We start from the raw sequence: 19591 nt of genomic DNA, 5'->3' as shown, positions 1-19591 counted from the left end.
GCTGAAATGATAAAGGATATTCCTCTAAAGCCAGTTGTTCTCACTTCAAGGCTGCCTTATTGTGCCATAAAATGTCACTGGAGCAAGAGGAAACAATTCTGTAGTTGCTGAGATAATTCAGAACTTAAATTTGATCCACTGTGAACACACACAAGGTGTATCAGGAGAAATAAGGATTGACCTGCTGAGGAAAGCACAAGGGATGGCAACAAGAAAGTTATTTTGGATAAGCAATCTGCATTGCCACATTTGAAATATACTTGTTGGAAGGAGGGAAAGTGAGAATCCTAAGTTAAAACTAGACTTGTGAGGGTTCCCTTAACTGGAATTTCTAAGGTCAGTAAAGTAGAGCTAATGATTAGAAGCACACTTGGTATGCAATGAGGCAGGAATTCTATGACTTAAATTTACTGACCTAAAACATTGAACCAGAAGTTCTGGTAGAATTCTGGAAAATGACTGAGAATATGAGAAATAGAAAAATACCTTTCAGCTGAGACTTTATCAAAACAGGGATAGAAAAAACTGGTATTTATTTTGAGCTGTTTTTCTATGTCCACATTTCTACTAACAACTATTATTATAGGAACGTTATACATAAGTAAGAATTATTTTTGTGTTTCAGAAAGCAATTAATGCAGATAGTGATACCTGAATGCTTAATAGTCTATTTAAAACTAAGTTTTAGAGCAAATTTGATAAGAACTAACTCAGAAAAGTGATGGCTACTTCCCAAGATTTTTCACCTCAAATGAATATATAGACAAAGTAACAAATTATAAATGTGTTTTTTCCAGGAATGACTAGTTAGAAGACTCTTGAAAATAAGCTGGCAAGGGACTTTTGCAAAGTGTGTCATGGAAGAGGAAAATTTTTTTTAAAGCCAGAATCTCTCCAAACTCTAAATTCTTAAATAATTATTTACAAGTTGACAGATCTTTATCTGTTAGCTCTCAGTTTTTTATGATAACTATTAGGACACTACATTTCCCTACATATCAAAACTGTCTGAAGGAGTGAAGGCAGCAGCTTCTTTCAACAGCAGCAGAGAACATCAGCCAAGCCTTGGTGCCTTAGTGTTTCACGTGTCTTGGTAGTATAATTTTGATTAAACCTAAACATGGAAATCACCTACTTTCTTGATTTTCAAAATATCTTTTTCCCACTCACCCTATTATTTCAGTTGTAGTCACAGGCTGGGAGGGAGTGGTAGGTCAGGAATGGTAATTTTGAGCTGTAAACCACATTTTTCAGCAGTCAGGGCAAGAGTAAGAGCCAGTGGAGGGTGAGAAAAACTGGTTCTGGAAAGAAGCTGAACCAAGGTAGCACCAGCAGTGAGGGAGAGCAGCACAAACCCTCAGGAGAAGGGCAGGGATGTTTACAAAGGTAGTGTGATGACATTTTTCATTTAGAGCTTGTTCTTGGTAAAATGCTAACTCCTACACCTTTACAGTTTGAAACTGTGATCCCATCTGCTCTAACACTGGGAGTTGAGCTTGGGAAATTCCAGGAGATCTCAGCAGGGTGCTGGACTTGACACTGGGAGCTGCTACAGGAGGCTCTGAGCGAGCACTGTGCTTCTGATGAGGTGCTCTGGCTGCTCCATAAACCAAAGACTGTGGTTTTCCTTCTCATCCTCCCAGCCCAGCCCTTCCAAAAATGGCAGGGTAAAATGCCACTATCCCCATCCCAGTTCAGCCAAGCCTGTTACCCCACAGGCTGTGCTGATACCCAGTACTTTGTGACCACTCCTGCACTACATAACTGATAATAATTTTACATAGCTTAGTGCTTTGGCTGGGAAAGGGCTTCTCTTAGCAAATTAAGGTGGAAGACACAAAGGCTCTGGCTGCTCTGTCAGGATAATGGCTGTGGATGAAACTGTGGCTTTAGGCAGGCCAGGCTGGTCTTGAGGAGCCTCAAGGGAGAAAGCCTTGGAATTCATGGGCAGGTGAACTACAGAGAAGAATAAAGCAGCTGTGCTCTGTGATGATTGTTATGATTCATAAACAAGAGTTTATATTCTACTCTTTTTGCTTTACTAGAAATGGGCCTTGTAAATTCTTATGAACTTGGAAAGTCTGCCTAATGATTGCTGAGAAGAGCTATGATGTCCCTTTGTCTCCTCAGGTAATGAAGATTTACCTCAACAGCAGAGACTTCCAGAAAACATTGGTAGATGAACATATGGTGATCCTTACTTTAACAAACTGCATGGCTGCTTTCCCATCATATTTTGTGATGTATTAAATTTGTGCCCAAAATTTGCATTCTTGTAGTTAACTACAGTGCCACCATTCCTAATTTTAGGCTAAAGCCATTACATTAAAGAGGCAAAAGGACTGTTTGGAATAACATCTATATTGAAAATGTTACTATGTTCATGTGTACACCTATACTAACAAAAATCAGTCGGTACAATCTTGCTCAGACTCCACAGGGGCTTGGCTTGGGGCGTGTGAGCAATGATGGTCACTTGGTCTGTGCTCCTCTGTAGGATCAGGGCTTGTATGTGTGCAGTGAGTGTGCCATTCAAACACAGAGAGCAAGCACTCCTTCCTGAGTAGCTCTACATACAGCTTTCACAACCTATTCAGCTTCACAAAATACTGTTTTCCTTCTGCATAAAATAATTTACATATCTCAAAGACTGCTGAAGTTGAGACAGTCTAAACACAGTTAAGGGAATGGAAAATAACCATGATAAATCTGTTCCTAACCAAAGACTTCAGATCTGCCTGGGGCAGTGCCATGATGTGCCTTGATTCTCTTCTTCTGCATAGGAAATGTGTTTTTATGTTTGACTTTTTTCTATAAATAAACAGACCATAATCAGGAAAACACTTGCTAGCTTTGGACTCCAGCTTGTGAGTTGTGTGAGGAAAATATTAAAATACTTTGAGGCATATCTTGGCTAGACTGCTGTGAGATATGGCTGAGGCCTGACAGAATCAACAGTGTGCCAGAGCTGACCGGTCTAAACCCTGTTCTGTGTTTGTGTGAGTACTGGAGCTAGAAAAGCTGCAACAGAGGAGGGTGTTTGTTGTGCTCATTTGTGTCACAGTGGCTGGGTTCCTCCTCCAGCCCCAGCCTCTGCCTAAGCTGTGGCAGCAAACCAAACCACACTGCACAGTGCTGGTGGCACAAAACCTCCATGCCTTGCAAGCCAGTCACCTCCACTCTGATACTTATGGATACAAAGCAGAGAATTCCCCCCCCACCAAGTTAAATATTTGCTACTTTTTAAAAAATCTCCCATGAAAGACCAATGATGCTGCTCAGCAGAGTATCTCAGCACTTCCTGGGTTTTGTTTCCTCTTAGGATTGCAAACTCATCAGTCTGTCTGCAGAGCATTCTTCACCTCCCTCCCAGCACCTACTGAGCCTATAAATTGGTTAATAGGCTAAGAGGAATTGGGATAAATTAAGATGTAAAGAATAGGGGTAAAATTTGAGATGGAAAGACCTTAAAATCTCAGAAAATAGGACAGAGAGGCTGTGAGGAACAACACTGGAATCTATACAGATGGAGTAATATCAATGTCTAGTACTTAATTAAATTAATTAAATTTAAAACAGAGAGATTGAGATTGACTTTACAGGGCTGAGATTGTCTTGTTTACAGCTTAGGCAAAATAGTACTGGAAGTTTCAGCTGGGTGTTTGTAGTTAAAAGCTTGAATACAGTTAATATCATCATGTTATTATATTAAATGCTTCTGAAGGAAGATAAACAATTTTAGTTTCATTATGGGTTTTTTTTTCCCATATGGCAAAAATGGGCCCAGGACCAAACTGGCTCTCAGCAGAAAGCCCACGTCTCCACACTCATTCAGCAGGTCATATTTAACCAATTTTAATATCTTGCCTGTACACCCACTGGTGGATCCATTCCAATCAATACCCTATGGCTTAAGGTTTTTTTGACACTTCATTTTTTATTCTCCTTGACTGTTCTGCCACTGTTGTTGAATATTCCTTTGTAGCTGATCTGTTTTCTGTCTCTCTATGCTAATGTTTATGCTGTGTTATTATTTCCAAAAGCTAAATTTTGAGCACTCTCACTGCATTCCAAATTTCCTAAGAAAGAGCAGAAACACTACTACAATAATTCTCATGAAAACCCAAACAAATAAATCTATTAAACACTTGCATGATTCAGAAAGACAAAGAGATATTCATGCCCACATGAAAGAATGACATGATTGTGCTTGCCTCTTCTTTTTGTTGTGATATCCTCCTATCCTCCTGTTTTCATTCCAAGTTATGTTACTGCATATTTTCCCAGTCTATCCAGATTAGGCAAGAAACATGTTTTCAAAGGTACATAGTCACTGAAGGATGCAGCTAGGCCCCTACCCAAGCAGGTGAAATCCCATAAAATCTCTTTGGATGCACAAGCACCTTTGAAAATCTGCTCTTGAATGTTTCAGAAAAAGGGCTGAAGTTTCCTGGTAAATCACGACATTTGTGAATGTCCTTAAAAACTACAGGACTGGCAAGGACTTGGTTAAAATACATTGTGATAGAATAGAGTATAAAAGCAATGTGTAACTGGAGATAGGAAATCTGAAGAGTTTAGGAAAATGGAAGATTGCTGAGAATAGGCACTTCAAGATAACTCTGTTTTCTGGCATTGCTTCTAAAACATCTTAGCTAAATTCCAATGTTTTTCTATGCAAATTCAATAGCTATGAAGGCATAACATATGTCTTCCAGCAATAGCTGTCCCTTGTGTAACCTCATGACTAACAGCACTGATAAATGTACAAAGCTCTACTAACAGTAGGAACAATGGAATTTTGAACACATGCAGTAATGAGTTAATTTAATGAAATTTTATTTCATGGTTAGAAACAACACCCTCTTATCATTATCAGAGGCCCAATCATGCAGGCTGAAGACAGACTTCTAGAACTACAGTGCTACAAGTAATTTTTGTTTCTTTCTGCTATGGAAAAACAGAGGAAAACTTTCATGCCACTCCTGAAACAAACTAAAGGTCATCCTCTGAACAGTATCCAAAACTTAGTATTAGACATAAATTGCTGTACTGCAGACTCCAATAGTTTGTCAGTAGCTCATTGCTCCATGCAGCAGCAGAAGGAACAAGGCTTGACAGCAAGTATTTAACTAATTGAGTCTAAATTTCTGCATTTGGAAACCCCTTGGTGTTCCAAAACAACTGCTGGCAGCAGTGAAAAGTTCAGCTGCGGATATGCATGTGTTCATGTGAAGGTACAAAGGACCAAGCGCTGGTTTACTGACAGAAAGGAAGGCAGGGTCAGCCAGCTCTGCGTAACAGCACAAGCATCCAAACTACAGCTGACAGCCTTCAAAGGGCTCATGGAGCCTCACCCAGAACTGATGCCTCCTTTTTTCCCTTGAAAACAATTTTGTGTGTTTTCTGCAAAATAAAGGACAACCTTTCCTCAGTCTGTTTGCATTGCCTTCTTTATTTGGGGTTTCTTTCCCCTTCTAATAATTTGTAAGTGCATAATATTATTGTTTCTTCACAAACAATTATCCTTTTAACACTACAAAATAATCCCACAGTACAATTTATGGCTTGTGACCAAACTTCTCTAGCTGTCCAAGTGTTGCTGTGGTGCTGTCACTGCTCTGAATATTCCTGGCAAGCACAGCAGTCATTCCCCAGTGGTGCAAACATTTCAGCCAGGTACTGGGATAGCTGTACAAGGCTGCCTTGGACAAGGACAAGAGGAAGGCATGTGGCATTAAAAAAGTAACTGTGAAAAGTGTATGAAATCAGGATACAAGTCTTTATTTTCCCTCCACTGTATTTTCAACCTTCTGAAAGGATGGTTATAGCACCTGACACCCTGCTTTTCTCACCTACATGGTTTCAAATGGGGACATTGAGACAAGCACAGGAGACTGACTCGGCCACCTTAGTCATGTGGAGGGTACAGCCAGAGCTAACTTTTGGAAGACTCAGCTGAGGTAACAAACACCTGCATCAGCTTATATATCTACATTTGTGCCTCCAATTTAAGGAGAAGAAGAATTTAGGATACCTTTCCCAGTACACTGAGATACTGCATTAATCTCAGATCTTTATATTTAGACTATGAAAGGTTTTGGATAACATTTAAAGGGTAAAAGAAGGAAAAAGCATCCTCAAATATGGTTTTACAAAAGTGCAAGGAATCCTCCTGTCCCCTGCTATGTAACCCTGTAATGGTTTTCTTTTGAGACTCTCATTTTAAACTGAAATGGAAAATTAAAGTTTTCAAGGTAGCTAGAATCAATTACAGTTTGCATGTCTAACAAGTTTGATTACAACAGAGATTTTCACTGCTATGTTACCTGAGAAAATCAAAATGTAAGATATGCAGAGAAGCTGATTCAGCCTTTATCTTCTCCTGTATAAAGAAATATTAGAATTTAGAATTGCCAAATATGTATTTAAATAAATCTTATTCTTACCATAGATCAATAATGACTTATGATCAATGATGACTTATGATCTAATCTCAAAGCTCAGCATTTTACTTTGTATAAACTGTGATGATTTGATGCTTTCACAGATCAGAAATTGTTCTGCCGCAGAAAATCACATATAGTTAGTATTGTATTTTGGGGGAAAATATTGGAATTTTACATTATACAGATTTATTAACAACACTTCAAGGATTAACATGGTATGATCAAGAAATATAACACTAATAGCAATCAATCAATCAATCAATCAATCAAACAGACTATTTCCTGCTTTGTTCAGCTCTAACTAGAAGAGTGCAGCAGCTGATTCAGTTGAAAAAATATCTTAATGACAGACCTTTTAGACTATTTAAATTCCATTTTTTAGGCAAAAATTACTAGATATTCAGACCATGTCTATGGTTTGCAACATGAAATCCTAATTTATATTTATCCAGTTAACCAAAGTGCAGGAATTATTCTTCCTAGTTTGACCTTCTCTCCAGAAAATCACTTCTGGATATTTTGGAATCAAGACATAAATTGACTTAATAAAATAAAAAAACCAATGGCTACTAAGTATTTAGGTCACTTTAAACAAAATTCCTGTCTGTGCTAATTTGTATTCAACAGGTAGGGAAAAGATGCTGGTGTTAAGTGCAGAAGAAGAAAAATTGAGATAAAAATAGAAGCCTGCCCATAAATACAATGTCCAAGGAAAATAATGGATTTTAAAGAACATCTTCTCCTCTTAAGTAACAGATGTTTCTGAACAGATTAAAAAAGCCCAAACATAGCTTTGTGGGTCATAGTGTGCAACCACAACTGAGAAAATATTTAGTGGCCTTTCAGTTAAAGGAGTGGAATCAACAATATTACCAAAACACAAGACAATAAATTCCCTGAGCACACCAAAGAAACTAAACCCAATATTAATCAGTCATACATGCATGATTACTCATTCCCTCAGTCACACTAATGGTTTTGGTGTCTGATTGTTAAAATAATGAAAAGCTAATTTTTCAGGTGGAAGTGCTTCAAGCAAAGAGTAACGTGGATGGCAGGTGAGATACCTGGAGCTGCTCAGATATATACAGGTACAAAATTCAAATGTAACACTAAAAGAGAACACCCCCCCTTACAGAATAATTCCACATGCAAATCCACTAGTGAAATCTGTAGGGTCCTTTTCCACTATGTTAAAAATATGACAGGAGGAAATGGAATTTGAAGAAACATCCCAGTTCTCATATTTTCTAGATATCCGGTCTTTTCTCTTAAGCATGTAAATTTTAATAATATGAGTTTTCCAATTAAACAGCTTTAACACAGTCTGAATTATGTGTATCTACAGTACTTCATATTTTCATACTGATTTTATACTAACTTGCTAAATTTTTATTGTTGTTGCTGAAAGTCAACAATTGTAGCAAGGTGAATTGGACTGTAATTTTTTAAGAAGAGAGGAAAAAAAAAGAAATAACCTAATTGATGTCTTGGACTTAGCCTAAGTCTAATCATGTCACTCTATGCAATGTGTCATTACTACTAAATCCACAGCAGTCAGAAGCATTAAGAAAAACTTTACCACTCTCATCCAACAAAAAGGGATGAAATTCTTCAGCAGCTTCTTCCAAGGTCTGTAAGAGTATGCATTCTCTAAAACAGAAGAAATTTACTCTGAGGGAAAGCTTTTCAACACAACCCTTTTAAAAATACAAGTTAAAGGAGTAGAGATGAGCTAAGGCACTTCTCTAGCAATCACCATAATTCTTTGATCTTTTACATTCCCTTAACATCAAGTATTTTATCCACATAACAATAGCTTATCAGCTACAGAATACATACATATGATATTTTTAGATTATCAGGTAAATGCATATTTTTTAAAGCTTTTATGGAATTGCAAAATATGCTGAAATGGGAAAACAAACAACCGTGCAATGTAACAAGTATGCTTAAAATTTCTTTATTAATTCACAGGAATCTGCAGCTAGTAACAATCTGCCTCTCACAGTTCAGAGCAAAGCTACTGATACACAACTTTGCATTGGTTTCCCATGGGAAGTTGTTAAGAACATTGATATTCAATGCAGAATTATGCTTTTCACAGCTAATACAGTATGTAAAATTCACAAACTTCTTCAAACACGATCTATAAAAGAGTCTACAGCACTCATACATTAACTGGTTTTCTTTGTTGTCCTATACATTTTCCTTTCTTTTTCTACACAAGTCTTCTTCAGCATTGTCAGATCTGTATTCTTGAAGATGACAGATGGCTACAAAAGTCTCTACTTTGACATGTAACAAAAATCAAATCATAACTGAATAACTATCTAACATAAAACTTTTGTGCTTAACAAGGTTTAGTTAAGAGTATAAACTCAGGAGAACACTGTTAATTTTTATACTTGCTTGTGTCCTAGAGAAGAAAGGGATACCATGCAGAAATTCAAACCTGCCTGGCATTCGTTTGCCTTGATTAAAATTCAGCACATTAAACAGGTCAGATCTATGGCTACATGATATACCAGAACCATGATATCTTCCAATTTTGGATCAACAGTGTGTTGCAAAGGTTCATTTTGACCTGCATTCTAATTCAGCACATTCTAGGAACTAAAGCTTTGCTTGGAAGAATGGGTAATGGACTGCAACACAACATAGAATTTCAGCTGAAACTCTTGAATTGTGGAATTAAATCAGAATAATGCTTTCAATTTAGTGGCAGCATATCTGACTAAGACTAAAGGCATGATGAAGTCAATAAAATCTTGTAAAATAATTCTCATGCACAGAATGGCACTTTTGAACTATCTTGTGCAACACAGTGAAGTACATGAATTGCACGTAGAAGAACTGAGCAAAGAAAAGATGCGTTCACAGTGAGACCCAAGGCAGACAAATTATTAGTGAGAAGGCATCTTAGGAGGCAATTTTAATACTTAATAAAGGTAGTAACTGTAGAAGTCCTATGCTTCACATTTTAGATAAGAGCTCTCACTTCTGTAAATATTCATAAGCATCTCTAGAGTAAACCCCTTATTATACTGAGTTAAAAGACATACAAGTCAGGTGAATCAGTTTTCTGGGAGATGCTTGAGGGAGTGTAGTCAAATTTCTGCTTCACAGAAATATTCAGGTGTCGATGTTACTGCTTCAGACTCTGTATTTTGTTTTGCCATGATCATTGATAACACATATGTGCTGAAAAAAAACAGAACAGATTGCAAAAGTATGGTTAAGTACATTATTAATAATTAAATGCTCAGAAATATTTAGGCTTGGCCAACCTAGTGATCTTATGATTACACTTTCCTTTCCAGACATCTGGAAGTGAATTCTGATTTCACTTTCTAGCTACAGCAAGTTTTCCCACTTGGAATTCCCAGCTTTGAGGTGCATCCTGGAAGTACCACAGGAAGCAAAGGAAAGGTTTGCACCTTTCTTCCACACTCACTTCTCTGAGAAAAGGGACAGGCAACACAGAATTCAGACAACCCGTCTGCTCTGTGTGTGTTTCACTTTTGCTGCACATACTGGCAATTGTGGACCTGAAAAGCCCTAGACTCACAGAAGATGGAAATTTATGGGAACTCTTAGGGGGAGGGAAATGTTCACAGTGCTAAGCAGGGAGTCCTTTGGATTATTTGAGGTTTTGCAGGGAGTTTTACACTCACTGAAAGGATCCCAAAACTCAACCACGTCAAAGACAGGGCCCCAAGGGGGAAACAAATTATGGGATATTTATGGGAATAAATATGGGAAAAGTAGACAGTGACTTTTTAAACTATTTTTAAAATAAGAAACTTACATTTAGATCTCTGAAGTGCTCATTGTAGTCTAAGGCATAACCTACCACAAATAAATCTGGAATTTCAAATCCATAATCTGTATTGAGACAAATAACAAACACCATCAATACAAGATCAGTGGCAGTTATAAGTCCTTAAATCCATGTGTGATTCTCAACAAGCAAACTCTACTTATATGAAGTCATTTGGGGCCATGTTACTTTTGAATCTGAGACATTATGGTCAGCAGTAGCCCCATAACCAGCTTCCAGTCATATAGTACTTGTGAGAGGGATGTGAATAGTCAGAGGAGAGGAGAGGATCATTTTGTATAAAATTATCACTGACACATTGTGGAAAGAACCCAAAATGAGAGCTGGAACATTCTGCTTGCATTTGGAAGCTCCATTGGTATATATGTGTGATGTACTCTCCCATACCAGTCATGATGGAAAAATGTAGAATATTGAATCAGAATAACTTTCAGAGATCTATATATTTTTTGCTAAATATAGCAAGATCTATCTCATATTTCATGCTACCAAAAACATGTCAAATGCTTTTTAAATTAAAGCCCCAACCTTATGAAGATTCAAGCACATGCTTAATATGCAGTGCACCTCAATTATACAACTCACACCTGAAGCTAAGCACACACATTCATCTTTTTGAGTGTGAAGGTCTGTGCAATATCAGCATTACATAAAACAAGTTTGACTCTTTCCAAATTATTCTCTAAATAATGAGAGAAAAACCCAATCCTACAGATACAAAAATAGGACCACATAAAAGAGTGTACAGGCATTCAGGTAAGGAATTTATTCAGTTGTTTAAGATCGGGGGTTATATGTGCTTTGGAGTTGTAAGTTTAGGTAAGTGAGGAAATGATACAGCACTGTCAGTGATTTACACAAGAGATCTCTGATGTTTTATAAAATTCATCACACTACGAATAAACAAGGATAAAATTTGTTTCATTTAAAAGTTAATACAGAAAAATATAAAGCTACCCTTCCTGAAGTAATTTTATTGTGTCTTTTACATGTTTAACATTAGTGAATCCAAACATATTTACTGGATTCAATTCTAAATGTTAAAAATACCACTCCACTGTATAAAAAGTTGTACAACAAAATATTTGGATCATAGTTCAGATAACAGGGCTAAAACCTCAGGGCCATGCCCAACATTTAAGTAACTTCTGCTTCATAAATTTTCCCTCTCTCCCACATCCCAAATAAAAACCCTTCATGCTGCCTCCTGGTACTCCCCTGCCTACTCTCCTTCCACCCTCCTCCCCAGCTCAGCTGACCAGAGACATCTTCAGTAGCAAACACTGGTTGATCTCTTCTAGATGGATCTATTATTTTCATATTTTGCCACATACCTGTTATTACATCATTTATTCTAAATAAGTCTAAAATGACAATTGCTTGGTATAGCTCCATTTACAGCTTCATCATAACACAGTATAAGGACCAATAATTTAGAGAGAAGTGGTGCTGGTGTGGTGCAAACTGAGCAGCAGGAGAAAGTTTAAAAAGTCCAATTTATCTTCTGCTTTTTAGGGGGTGGGATTTAATTAAAATATCAGTGTTTTGCCTTTGAACAATAATACTTAAAAAATAGAAGTGCTTTTCTGAATAAAAAATAGTCACCATAAAACACCTTTCATGCTCAGATGGAATCCTGCAGCTCCTCCAGAGATGCAATAAGGAAGGAAAAAGAAGAAATGGATATTCTCCTTGATACTGTTTGTCAGAGATAGAAGAGAAAAAACTTACCTTTCATTGATAAAATTAAACCCTTTCAAAATTTCCCAAAAAGTTAGTATTCTGCAGAAAACCTAAGTAGAGTAGGCTTTCCAAATGACAATTATACAAATCCTTCCATTGCATCCCACAGACCCATTGACAATCAGCATTTTACAGTGCTTCTAGTAGTCCACAGAATGTTATCAAAGGCAAGTGACAGAGCTGTGGTAACTTCTAGTGTCAAGTAGAGATTTTCAGAACACTTACAATCTGGTCTGTACCCATCAGGCCGAGATGTTCTTTTCACCAACAAACTGTAATTAAAAATAAAATACAGCCCATTTAAATCTAGATATGGGACTGAATAATGCACATAAAACCTATTCCCTTTATCAAAAATCTTTTGAGCCATGTGAGTCCCTGCTCTTGTTCTGTTTCTCTTCCTGACAACATCCTGATTGCAGGGAAGAGCTGGGTGTATTCCCCTCCCAAGCCCATCAGTGCCAGTCTTGGAATGGCTGGAGGGTCATTGCGGAGGCAGAACAATACAAAAGCATTTCCTCTCCTTTCCTTCACCCTCCCCTTAGTGACTCAGGCAGCTCCTCTGCACAGCTCTCCTTCACACTGCAGCATCAAATTAAAGCAGGATCTCTGAATGGGAATCTACTCTGGAAAATATGCTGAACTAGACTAACTAAGTTTTGTGTCCATTTTACTTACCTTGCCACTTTAATCATTTTTGGCTTGTATTTTTCTATATTGTTAAGCAGAACCTTCATGGTCCTTCCAGTTCCAACAATATCCTTACAAAACAAGAAAAATAAAGTAAGTAAAACACAAAGGAAAGCTGAAAGGAGGAAATCTGGACAATGACTGCAAAGTTCCACATTCTTATTTTGTGGAAATGATTTATTTTTCCAGTGCTTTGTAAACCACATCCAAAAAAGGTTATAATTGAGCTTACACTCTTTGAAGCAAGCACTTTCTATTCATAAAATTATCAGTTCAAGGACTGTCCACTTCCTCATGAAAACAGCTATGTTGCAAGTACTTGGGATATAACTCAGGACTGGAGATGACTCTACTGGGCACTGCAAGGATGCAGGGATTAGACTTTTCATATTATGCTTGAGATAACAGTATGTCAACATGGCTCTATATTGGGACTAAATCTGCCCTATTTGATGCTTTATTAGCACATACAAATGTGGTTTCTCAAGAGCTGCCATATCCAACATCATCTCAATAAGATCAGTAGGTATCTGGCTAGAAAACTGACCATGGAGAACAACTGTTGATCCTGAATTCTGGGGGTGGATTAGCAACACCTTGTCTCTGCCCTCCAGCTGTTTAATAGCATTAACGATATTTGCTGTGGACATTTTTAATTTCTGTTAAAGCAGCTGGAATGAGTAAATATGGAGCAGTTATTCAGGTAACCAGCCATCTCTGTGGCTGATTGCTTTTTTTTCCATCCTTTGCTAAGAGAAGAAATTTCAACAGTGTACAGTTCATTACACTGTCCAGCTTACCTCCTACACAAGCAGACTGGTTCTGAAATGCCAGGCAGATCCTAATGTGCTCTCTAGCTGTCTAAGCTGCTTATTCAACATTTTCAAAGAGAATCACCTATATTAATTATATGAGAATTTGGAGCACCAGTGAGGTGATATGTTCTTTCCCTCTACAACTGAACACTGCTGACTTAGATTAGCAGCAGCTCTGTGATGGGCTGTGCCCCAGGGACACTGCTGGGTGGAGAGCTGGATGCAGGAGTTGGGGGCTTGAGGAAATGACTGACATTCCCAACCAGACTGTGAACAACCCTGGGGTTTAAAGCTATTTCAAAGTCCTGCACCTGAGAAATGCAGGGCATCACTGCAGTTGATTCACTGTCTCCTCCAAGGAACACAACAACTTGAAGAACAGGAGTTGATGAAACCATAGAAAGAACAAATCAAATGAGGCAGAAACAAAGGCTTCTGGGTATCACATGGCAGAGCACCAGTTAAGGGTGACAGCAATGTAGTTTGATCTGTCATGCAATTACAAAAAGACTGAGAGGCCATTAAGCAAATCAACCCCTCTCCCTCTTCACCACCTCCCAGTGAAAGAAGTGTAAACACAGAAAGGATTTAGAAACTGAACAGCCAGCTTACCTCCACAATTAGAACATTCTGGAAGAAACAAACAAAAAGGAATACAATTACATAATATTCACACAGTAGAAGAAACAAATGTTTTAAAAAAGGAAATGAAGATAGGTCCATGTGCATATGTGCAACGCGGTAGGATACAAGGAGTTTCCTGTTGCATTTTTGTGCCCTGAAAAAGAGCCAGCCATAAAAGCAAGCCCTGCAGTCAGGGACCACAACTTAATTCAGCTCTGTCTAGATTATCCTCTTTGTCCAAGAACGGATGTAGCTTTGGAAAATAAAATTACATGGAAGAAATCCAAATAGGATGAGCTTTGCTTCATTCCAGCGTCTCTAGCTATGTACTGTAGTGTACACTACAGTTCACTAAAATACTATTTCCAATGTTAGTATGAGAATACAGCAATAATACCCTTTCTCTGAAATAAATGCTCTTCCTCCCTCTACCCACACCCTGGCAACTTCACAGTAAAGGATAAGAGGCCAAGTTGTAATACCCACTCTCATACTGCAAAACACCCTCTTTCTCTTCAGATACTGCTGCTGAAATCAGTATTATTTGAAGAGGAGTGGCCCAGCTAAGAGAAGTGATGTCAGGCTTTATGATAGTTTCATCATACAGGCTGAATCTTTCTGCTGAAATGGTTCATCACTGTTCCAAGAATTAAAATGTCTAAGGAGACTTCAGTTCTTCTACTAAAAGCAGTAACAACATATAATGCCCTTATAAGAAGAAATAAAAATCTATTTATTAGTAGGCATGATCATATGCATGGTTAAAAGGATGGACTCTTACAATCTTGCATTAAGATCTACTTTCTGAAGTGAAACCTGCAGTAACAAGACGAAAGTTATTTCACAAATACCTTTATTCATCTATCAATGTATGCACCTTACATGGATGTGCATGCTGTGTGTCCTGCAAAACATCAAGACCACACAGTTTTGTATCCATGCAGTATCCACCAGCCTAGTTTACTTCCACTTCCTTTCTATCTGGCTTGTTGGCTTTGCTACCTCCATAACATGGAGACTGTTTAACTTCCTTTTCCATAACAGAAACCCAAGGTTGAGAGTTTTAAGAGAGACTCAAACACAGGGAGAAGGAGTGTGTGAAAGGAGCATGCTCACAACCAGCACACTTTTAACAGCTTCATTAACCGATATATAAATAATTTTTAATCTTCAAACCAGAAATTATTAATGCAGATCATCCATATTCATATTCACACTGCAGCTCTTCTTAACACTCACAGTGCTTGGTAGGGAGACATGGTACATTTCATGCATTAAGCACTGCAGAAACATGCAGAAATACCACACACTGTATTATACCTTGATGCATCTGAAATGGCAAAACACTTGGTAAAGGTGTGGAGGGAACTCCCGGCAGCAGTTGAGCAAATGTCAGCAAAGGAGCTACCACTCAAGAAAGCCACTAATTTAGACTGAGCTCTGGTGGAATGTATATTAATCTTGGAGGGAGGCTCCTTTTTGGTGTTTTCATAACAGGTTTCACTGGTGGTTATCCTGCTTGGCACTCCTGACTTTCAACCTCTCAGCTGCTGACACAAACAACTTTGGATCTCAAACACCCAGTCCTGTGAAGGCAAAAAGTTAAAGGCCTCTTAACAGCAAAAGTCTGAAGACAGCCTTCCTCTAGAAACTTCTCCCTTCAAGAAAGAATGGAAATACCTCAGTTGTCTCGATAAGATGAAGAGCCAAACCATGTTCAGGAGGAGCTTATGACAGGTGTGTGGGAACACATTCTTTTGAAGGAAATCATTTGGATCCAAAACCAATTCTCACCTAGCTTCCTGTATGGAGTCATGTGGGAAAAACACTTCTAAGGAATACCTCAGGACACCTGGGTCTGAGGCATAGGAAATTACATAATTCAGTCAGTGGACACCTGAAGATAATGTGCAGGAATAATGGCTTAACCACCCCAAGGAACATGTACAGCTGGTGATATATGTAAATACTGATGTGTTTATACACATCACATACACACACAGAGACATATATATATACACACAAATATATATATGATACAGGGAGAGAGCATAAGAGTTGAAAAGGAAAGAACCTCACCAGAACAAAAGCTGGAAATGAACTCTTTTAGTGCCAGGCACAGTGAGTATGATGATCAAACACAGCCCACAGATCTCAAGGCAGGCCTGTAGTGTTGAGACAGGTTCAATAAAGACAGTGTATGAGTCAGAGTCTGGGTCAATGTTTCCAGTAATGTACAGGTTTGGCTCTAGCTGAGCTGAAGGCACCCACACAGCACAGATCAGGCATGGACTACAAGCACAGGGCTGAGCTGGTGTTCCTGTGCCCACAGGCGTGAGTAGAGAGCGAGGGACACAGGTCATGGCCATTAGCACCTATTAGTGCATCTCTCTGTGGACTGAGAAAAATTGAGAGAAAAGTAAAGTCCTGGGACATTTCACTGACAGATAAGTAAGTTTCTTTGCTACCCCAGTTGCTTCAGCTGTTCTGTCAAGATCAGCAGTAGGGATTCTCTTGCTTGCTCACATGTGGAAATCACAAAGTTGAACAGAATGAGGGGACAGCAGCATCGCTGCCTGTGGAATTTGGGTTAACCAATAGTGAGGAGCAGACATTACCATTTAACTTGTGAGACAAAAAATTCACAGACATTAATATAAAATGGGTCTGAAGACACCATGAAAGATCATCTTCTGTTAGGCTACTGCAGAAGTTTTAAACTATCCTTCACAGGTATTTGATTTACCTCTTCTAGAACATGAAGAGTATTCCAGAACCTCCCCAGGGAATGTGTGTCAATACTTCATTATCTAAGAGCAAAAATACAATTAGAAAACTTCTGTTGATATTTGGCCTGAACTTGTTTTGAAGAGAACAAGAAAAAAGTGTTGTTTTCTTCTCATTTTCCTTCTATATTTGATAGACATATTTCCTCAGTTTTCTCTTCTTCAGATTAAACAACATTCAGTGTCTTCTCACAAATTATACTTCCTAACTTTCTGATCACTCTTTTGTTCTCTTCTGGAATCAGTCCAGTTAATCAGAATCCTTCTCCAGTTGTGATGTTCCAAACCAGAAAGAAGTCTTTTCCAGTGTCAAGAGGAATAAAAGAACCACTCTGTATGCTTTATAAATAATCCTCCTTTCTATGTATCCCAGTACAATAGTTACATCCTTTATAAAATGACACTGGTGTCTCATGTGCAACTTGTGATCCACCTATTGTCTCCAGGACTGTCGCTGAGTCAGTCCTCCCTCATCTGCATTTATGCAAAAGATTACTTCTGTATAAACACAGAAGCTGGTATTCATCTTTATTGTCGTTACATGTCATTCTTCAAACCAAATTCTTAAAATAATTTCTTAAGATCATAACATATTGTAGTATTTTTCCAGGTAGTATGAGTACCATTAAATGCTAATTCCATCTTTTCAATCATGAATTAAATATTGTATAGTCCCTGGAGAGCATGCTTTAATGCATGTCTTCTGACAGTGAAGCATAATTAACTGTTTCTTGAGAACAGCCTTCCAACCAGTTATACATCTATCTAATAGAAAATTGTCTGTGTTTCCTTATAAAAATGACTCACATGAAGGAAAGAGGAATTAAAGCAGATCCAGACATGACTGAAAGGTTTGTCAGGCTACAGGAGTGACAGTCACCTTCACACAACTTCAGCTGAAGTCTAAAATTTCATATTTATTGACTAACTTGAGAAGGAAGGATTTTGGTAGATGCTGTCTCATCCATAGAGTCAAAGAGTCCAACTGTTGCAAATCATATACATGGGGGAAGTTCCTATAAGATGTCCAGGCCAGAAAACAGAGATGCTCTTGTGCATTAGGCCCATTCTCATTACTTCCAAAACACTTATGAGGATTTTCTGTGCTATGGAGAAATCCTGTATGTAAGGCCTTTGCAGTAGAAAAACCAGTATAAAATATTTAGATATGAAAACATTTTGCAACTATATTAAGCAGGCATCCTAACTATTCAGAGTGATACTTTAATCTCTGTTATCATTATGCAGGTTTACTGTGTCTAAACTCTCCACACTTTTCAGTCATTAACTGCTGCTTACAACCAAATGCATTCAGAGTGGTTTGCCATCCCCTGGTACACAAACCCTCTCCTACAAAATACTGTGCTGGGAAACTGACTGTATTGCTGCCCATCCCCTGCCTTTCTACTGTGGAAGCAGTGTACAGACAGAAGTTTTCAGAAGAGGGATGGAATAGCAGAGTAATAGAGGGACAAAGTACAAACTGCCAAGAAATGTTTTGATATACAGTGTCCAAGACTAGACAGTGATGACATCTAACTAAGACTGGTTGAAATAGATCAGCTTATCCTTGATCAGATGGATAGAGAGGATGAAAGAAGAATGCAATGGATGCAATAAATCAGTACATTATCAGTAATGTAACCACCATTCCTAAAGGCACAGCTGGCTGCACCCAGCATCTCTTGTGAAAGGTCAGTTAGGTGGAGGACCTTATTCAGCTTCTGTGAAATCCTCATGTGAGCTGGTGCACAGAAGATTCCTAAAACTCATCAGGTCATCAGCTGGTGGTGCTGCAGCAGTAACTGATAGCTGTAAAATAGGAAGTTAAGGGACACTGAATAAAAAAATCTTTTCTCAAGTATGTGTGTTTGAAGCTCCTGTACCACATAGATCAAGAATGTTTTGTCCTTGCGGATATATTTGAGACAATTACAAAGCAGAAAACCACATGAAAAGAAAAGTAATCCAGCCTTCTGGATTCTGTCTACTTTTGAATCTCAGAGACCAGGATACAAGAATATTTACTGACATGTTGACTAGACTAAAGATGGCTTAATTTCTGAGTAGAGCCATCTTCACCAATACAATCTCTAAAGTACATCCAGAAATCTAATAATGGTGCTAATATATCTTAGAGTGAGACAGAGTACAGTCAGTTTTTTAAAATATGTCCTGGAAAGATTTCATACATAGTCCAAATAAAAAGATATGCTGGCTTCAGAGAACAAAACAGCTTCCTACTGAGTCACTGCAAAAGAATCAACATTGCAAAAGAATCAGCTTCCATTACTGATAGATCAGAGGGATAGCTGGGAGCTGATATATTTGGATGCCTGTGATTCATCCTGTATTTACACTGTTTTTTACCAGGTAGCTGGCAGAAGGTGGACTGGTGCAACAGAGAGTCAAAGAATCCCTCAAGTAAGGGATTCCTAAGGACCATCAAGTTCAACTCCCTGCTCTTTGCAAGACTACCTAAAATTAACCATATGACATTGACCAGGTGCTTTTTGGAACTCTGACAGGCTTCAGACCCTGACCACTTCCCTGAGGAGCCTACTCTAGTGACTTGACCACAGCTTCAGTGAAGAACCTTTTCCAACTGTCCAATCTGAACTTCCCCTGATTTGGCTTCAT

General features: G+C 38.2%; 1 protein-coding gene across 6 annotated transcripts in view; it reads right to left on the bottom strand.

Moving 5' to 3' along the window:
• Positions 1 to 8381: 8381 nt before the first annotated feature.
• Positions 8382 to 19591, bottom strand: part of PRTFDC1 (phosphoribosyl transferase domain containing 1) — a 42698-nt gene continuing 31488 nt past the window's right edge. For 3 of the 6 annotated variants that reach the window (XM_079301788.1, XM_079301790.1, XM_079301791.1), the window contains 5 exons: positions 14154 to 14171; positions 12715 to 12797; positions 12262 to 12308; positions 10261 to 10337; positions 8382 to 9653 (listed from right to left, as the gene is read on the bottom strand). In XM_079301788.1, coding sequence (XP_079157914.1) covers positions 9606 to 9653; positions 10261 to 10337; positions 12262 to 12308; positions 12715 to 12797; positions 14154 to 14171 — 273 coding nt within the window. In that variant the 3' untranslated portion in view covers positions 8382 to 9605. The remainder of the gene's footprint in view (positions 9654 to 10260; positions 10338 to 12261; positions 12309 to 12714; positions 12798 to 14153; positions 14172 to 19591) is intronic. The other 3 variants (XM_079301789.1, XM_079301787.1, XM_079301786.1) reach the window with 2 other exon arrangements.

Source organism: Erithacus rubecula, assembly GCF_903797595.1.
Source record: "Erithacus rubecula genome assembly, chromosome: 3".
Classification (NCBI taxonomy): domain Eukaryota; kingdom Metazoa; phylum Chordata; class Aves; order Passeriformes; family Muscicapidae; genus Erithacus; species Erithacus rubecula.
This window is presented reverse-complemented; position numbering and strand designations above follow the sequence as displayed.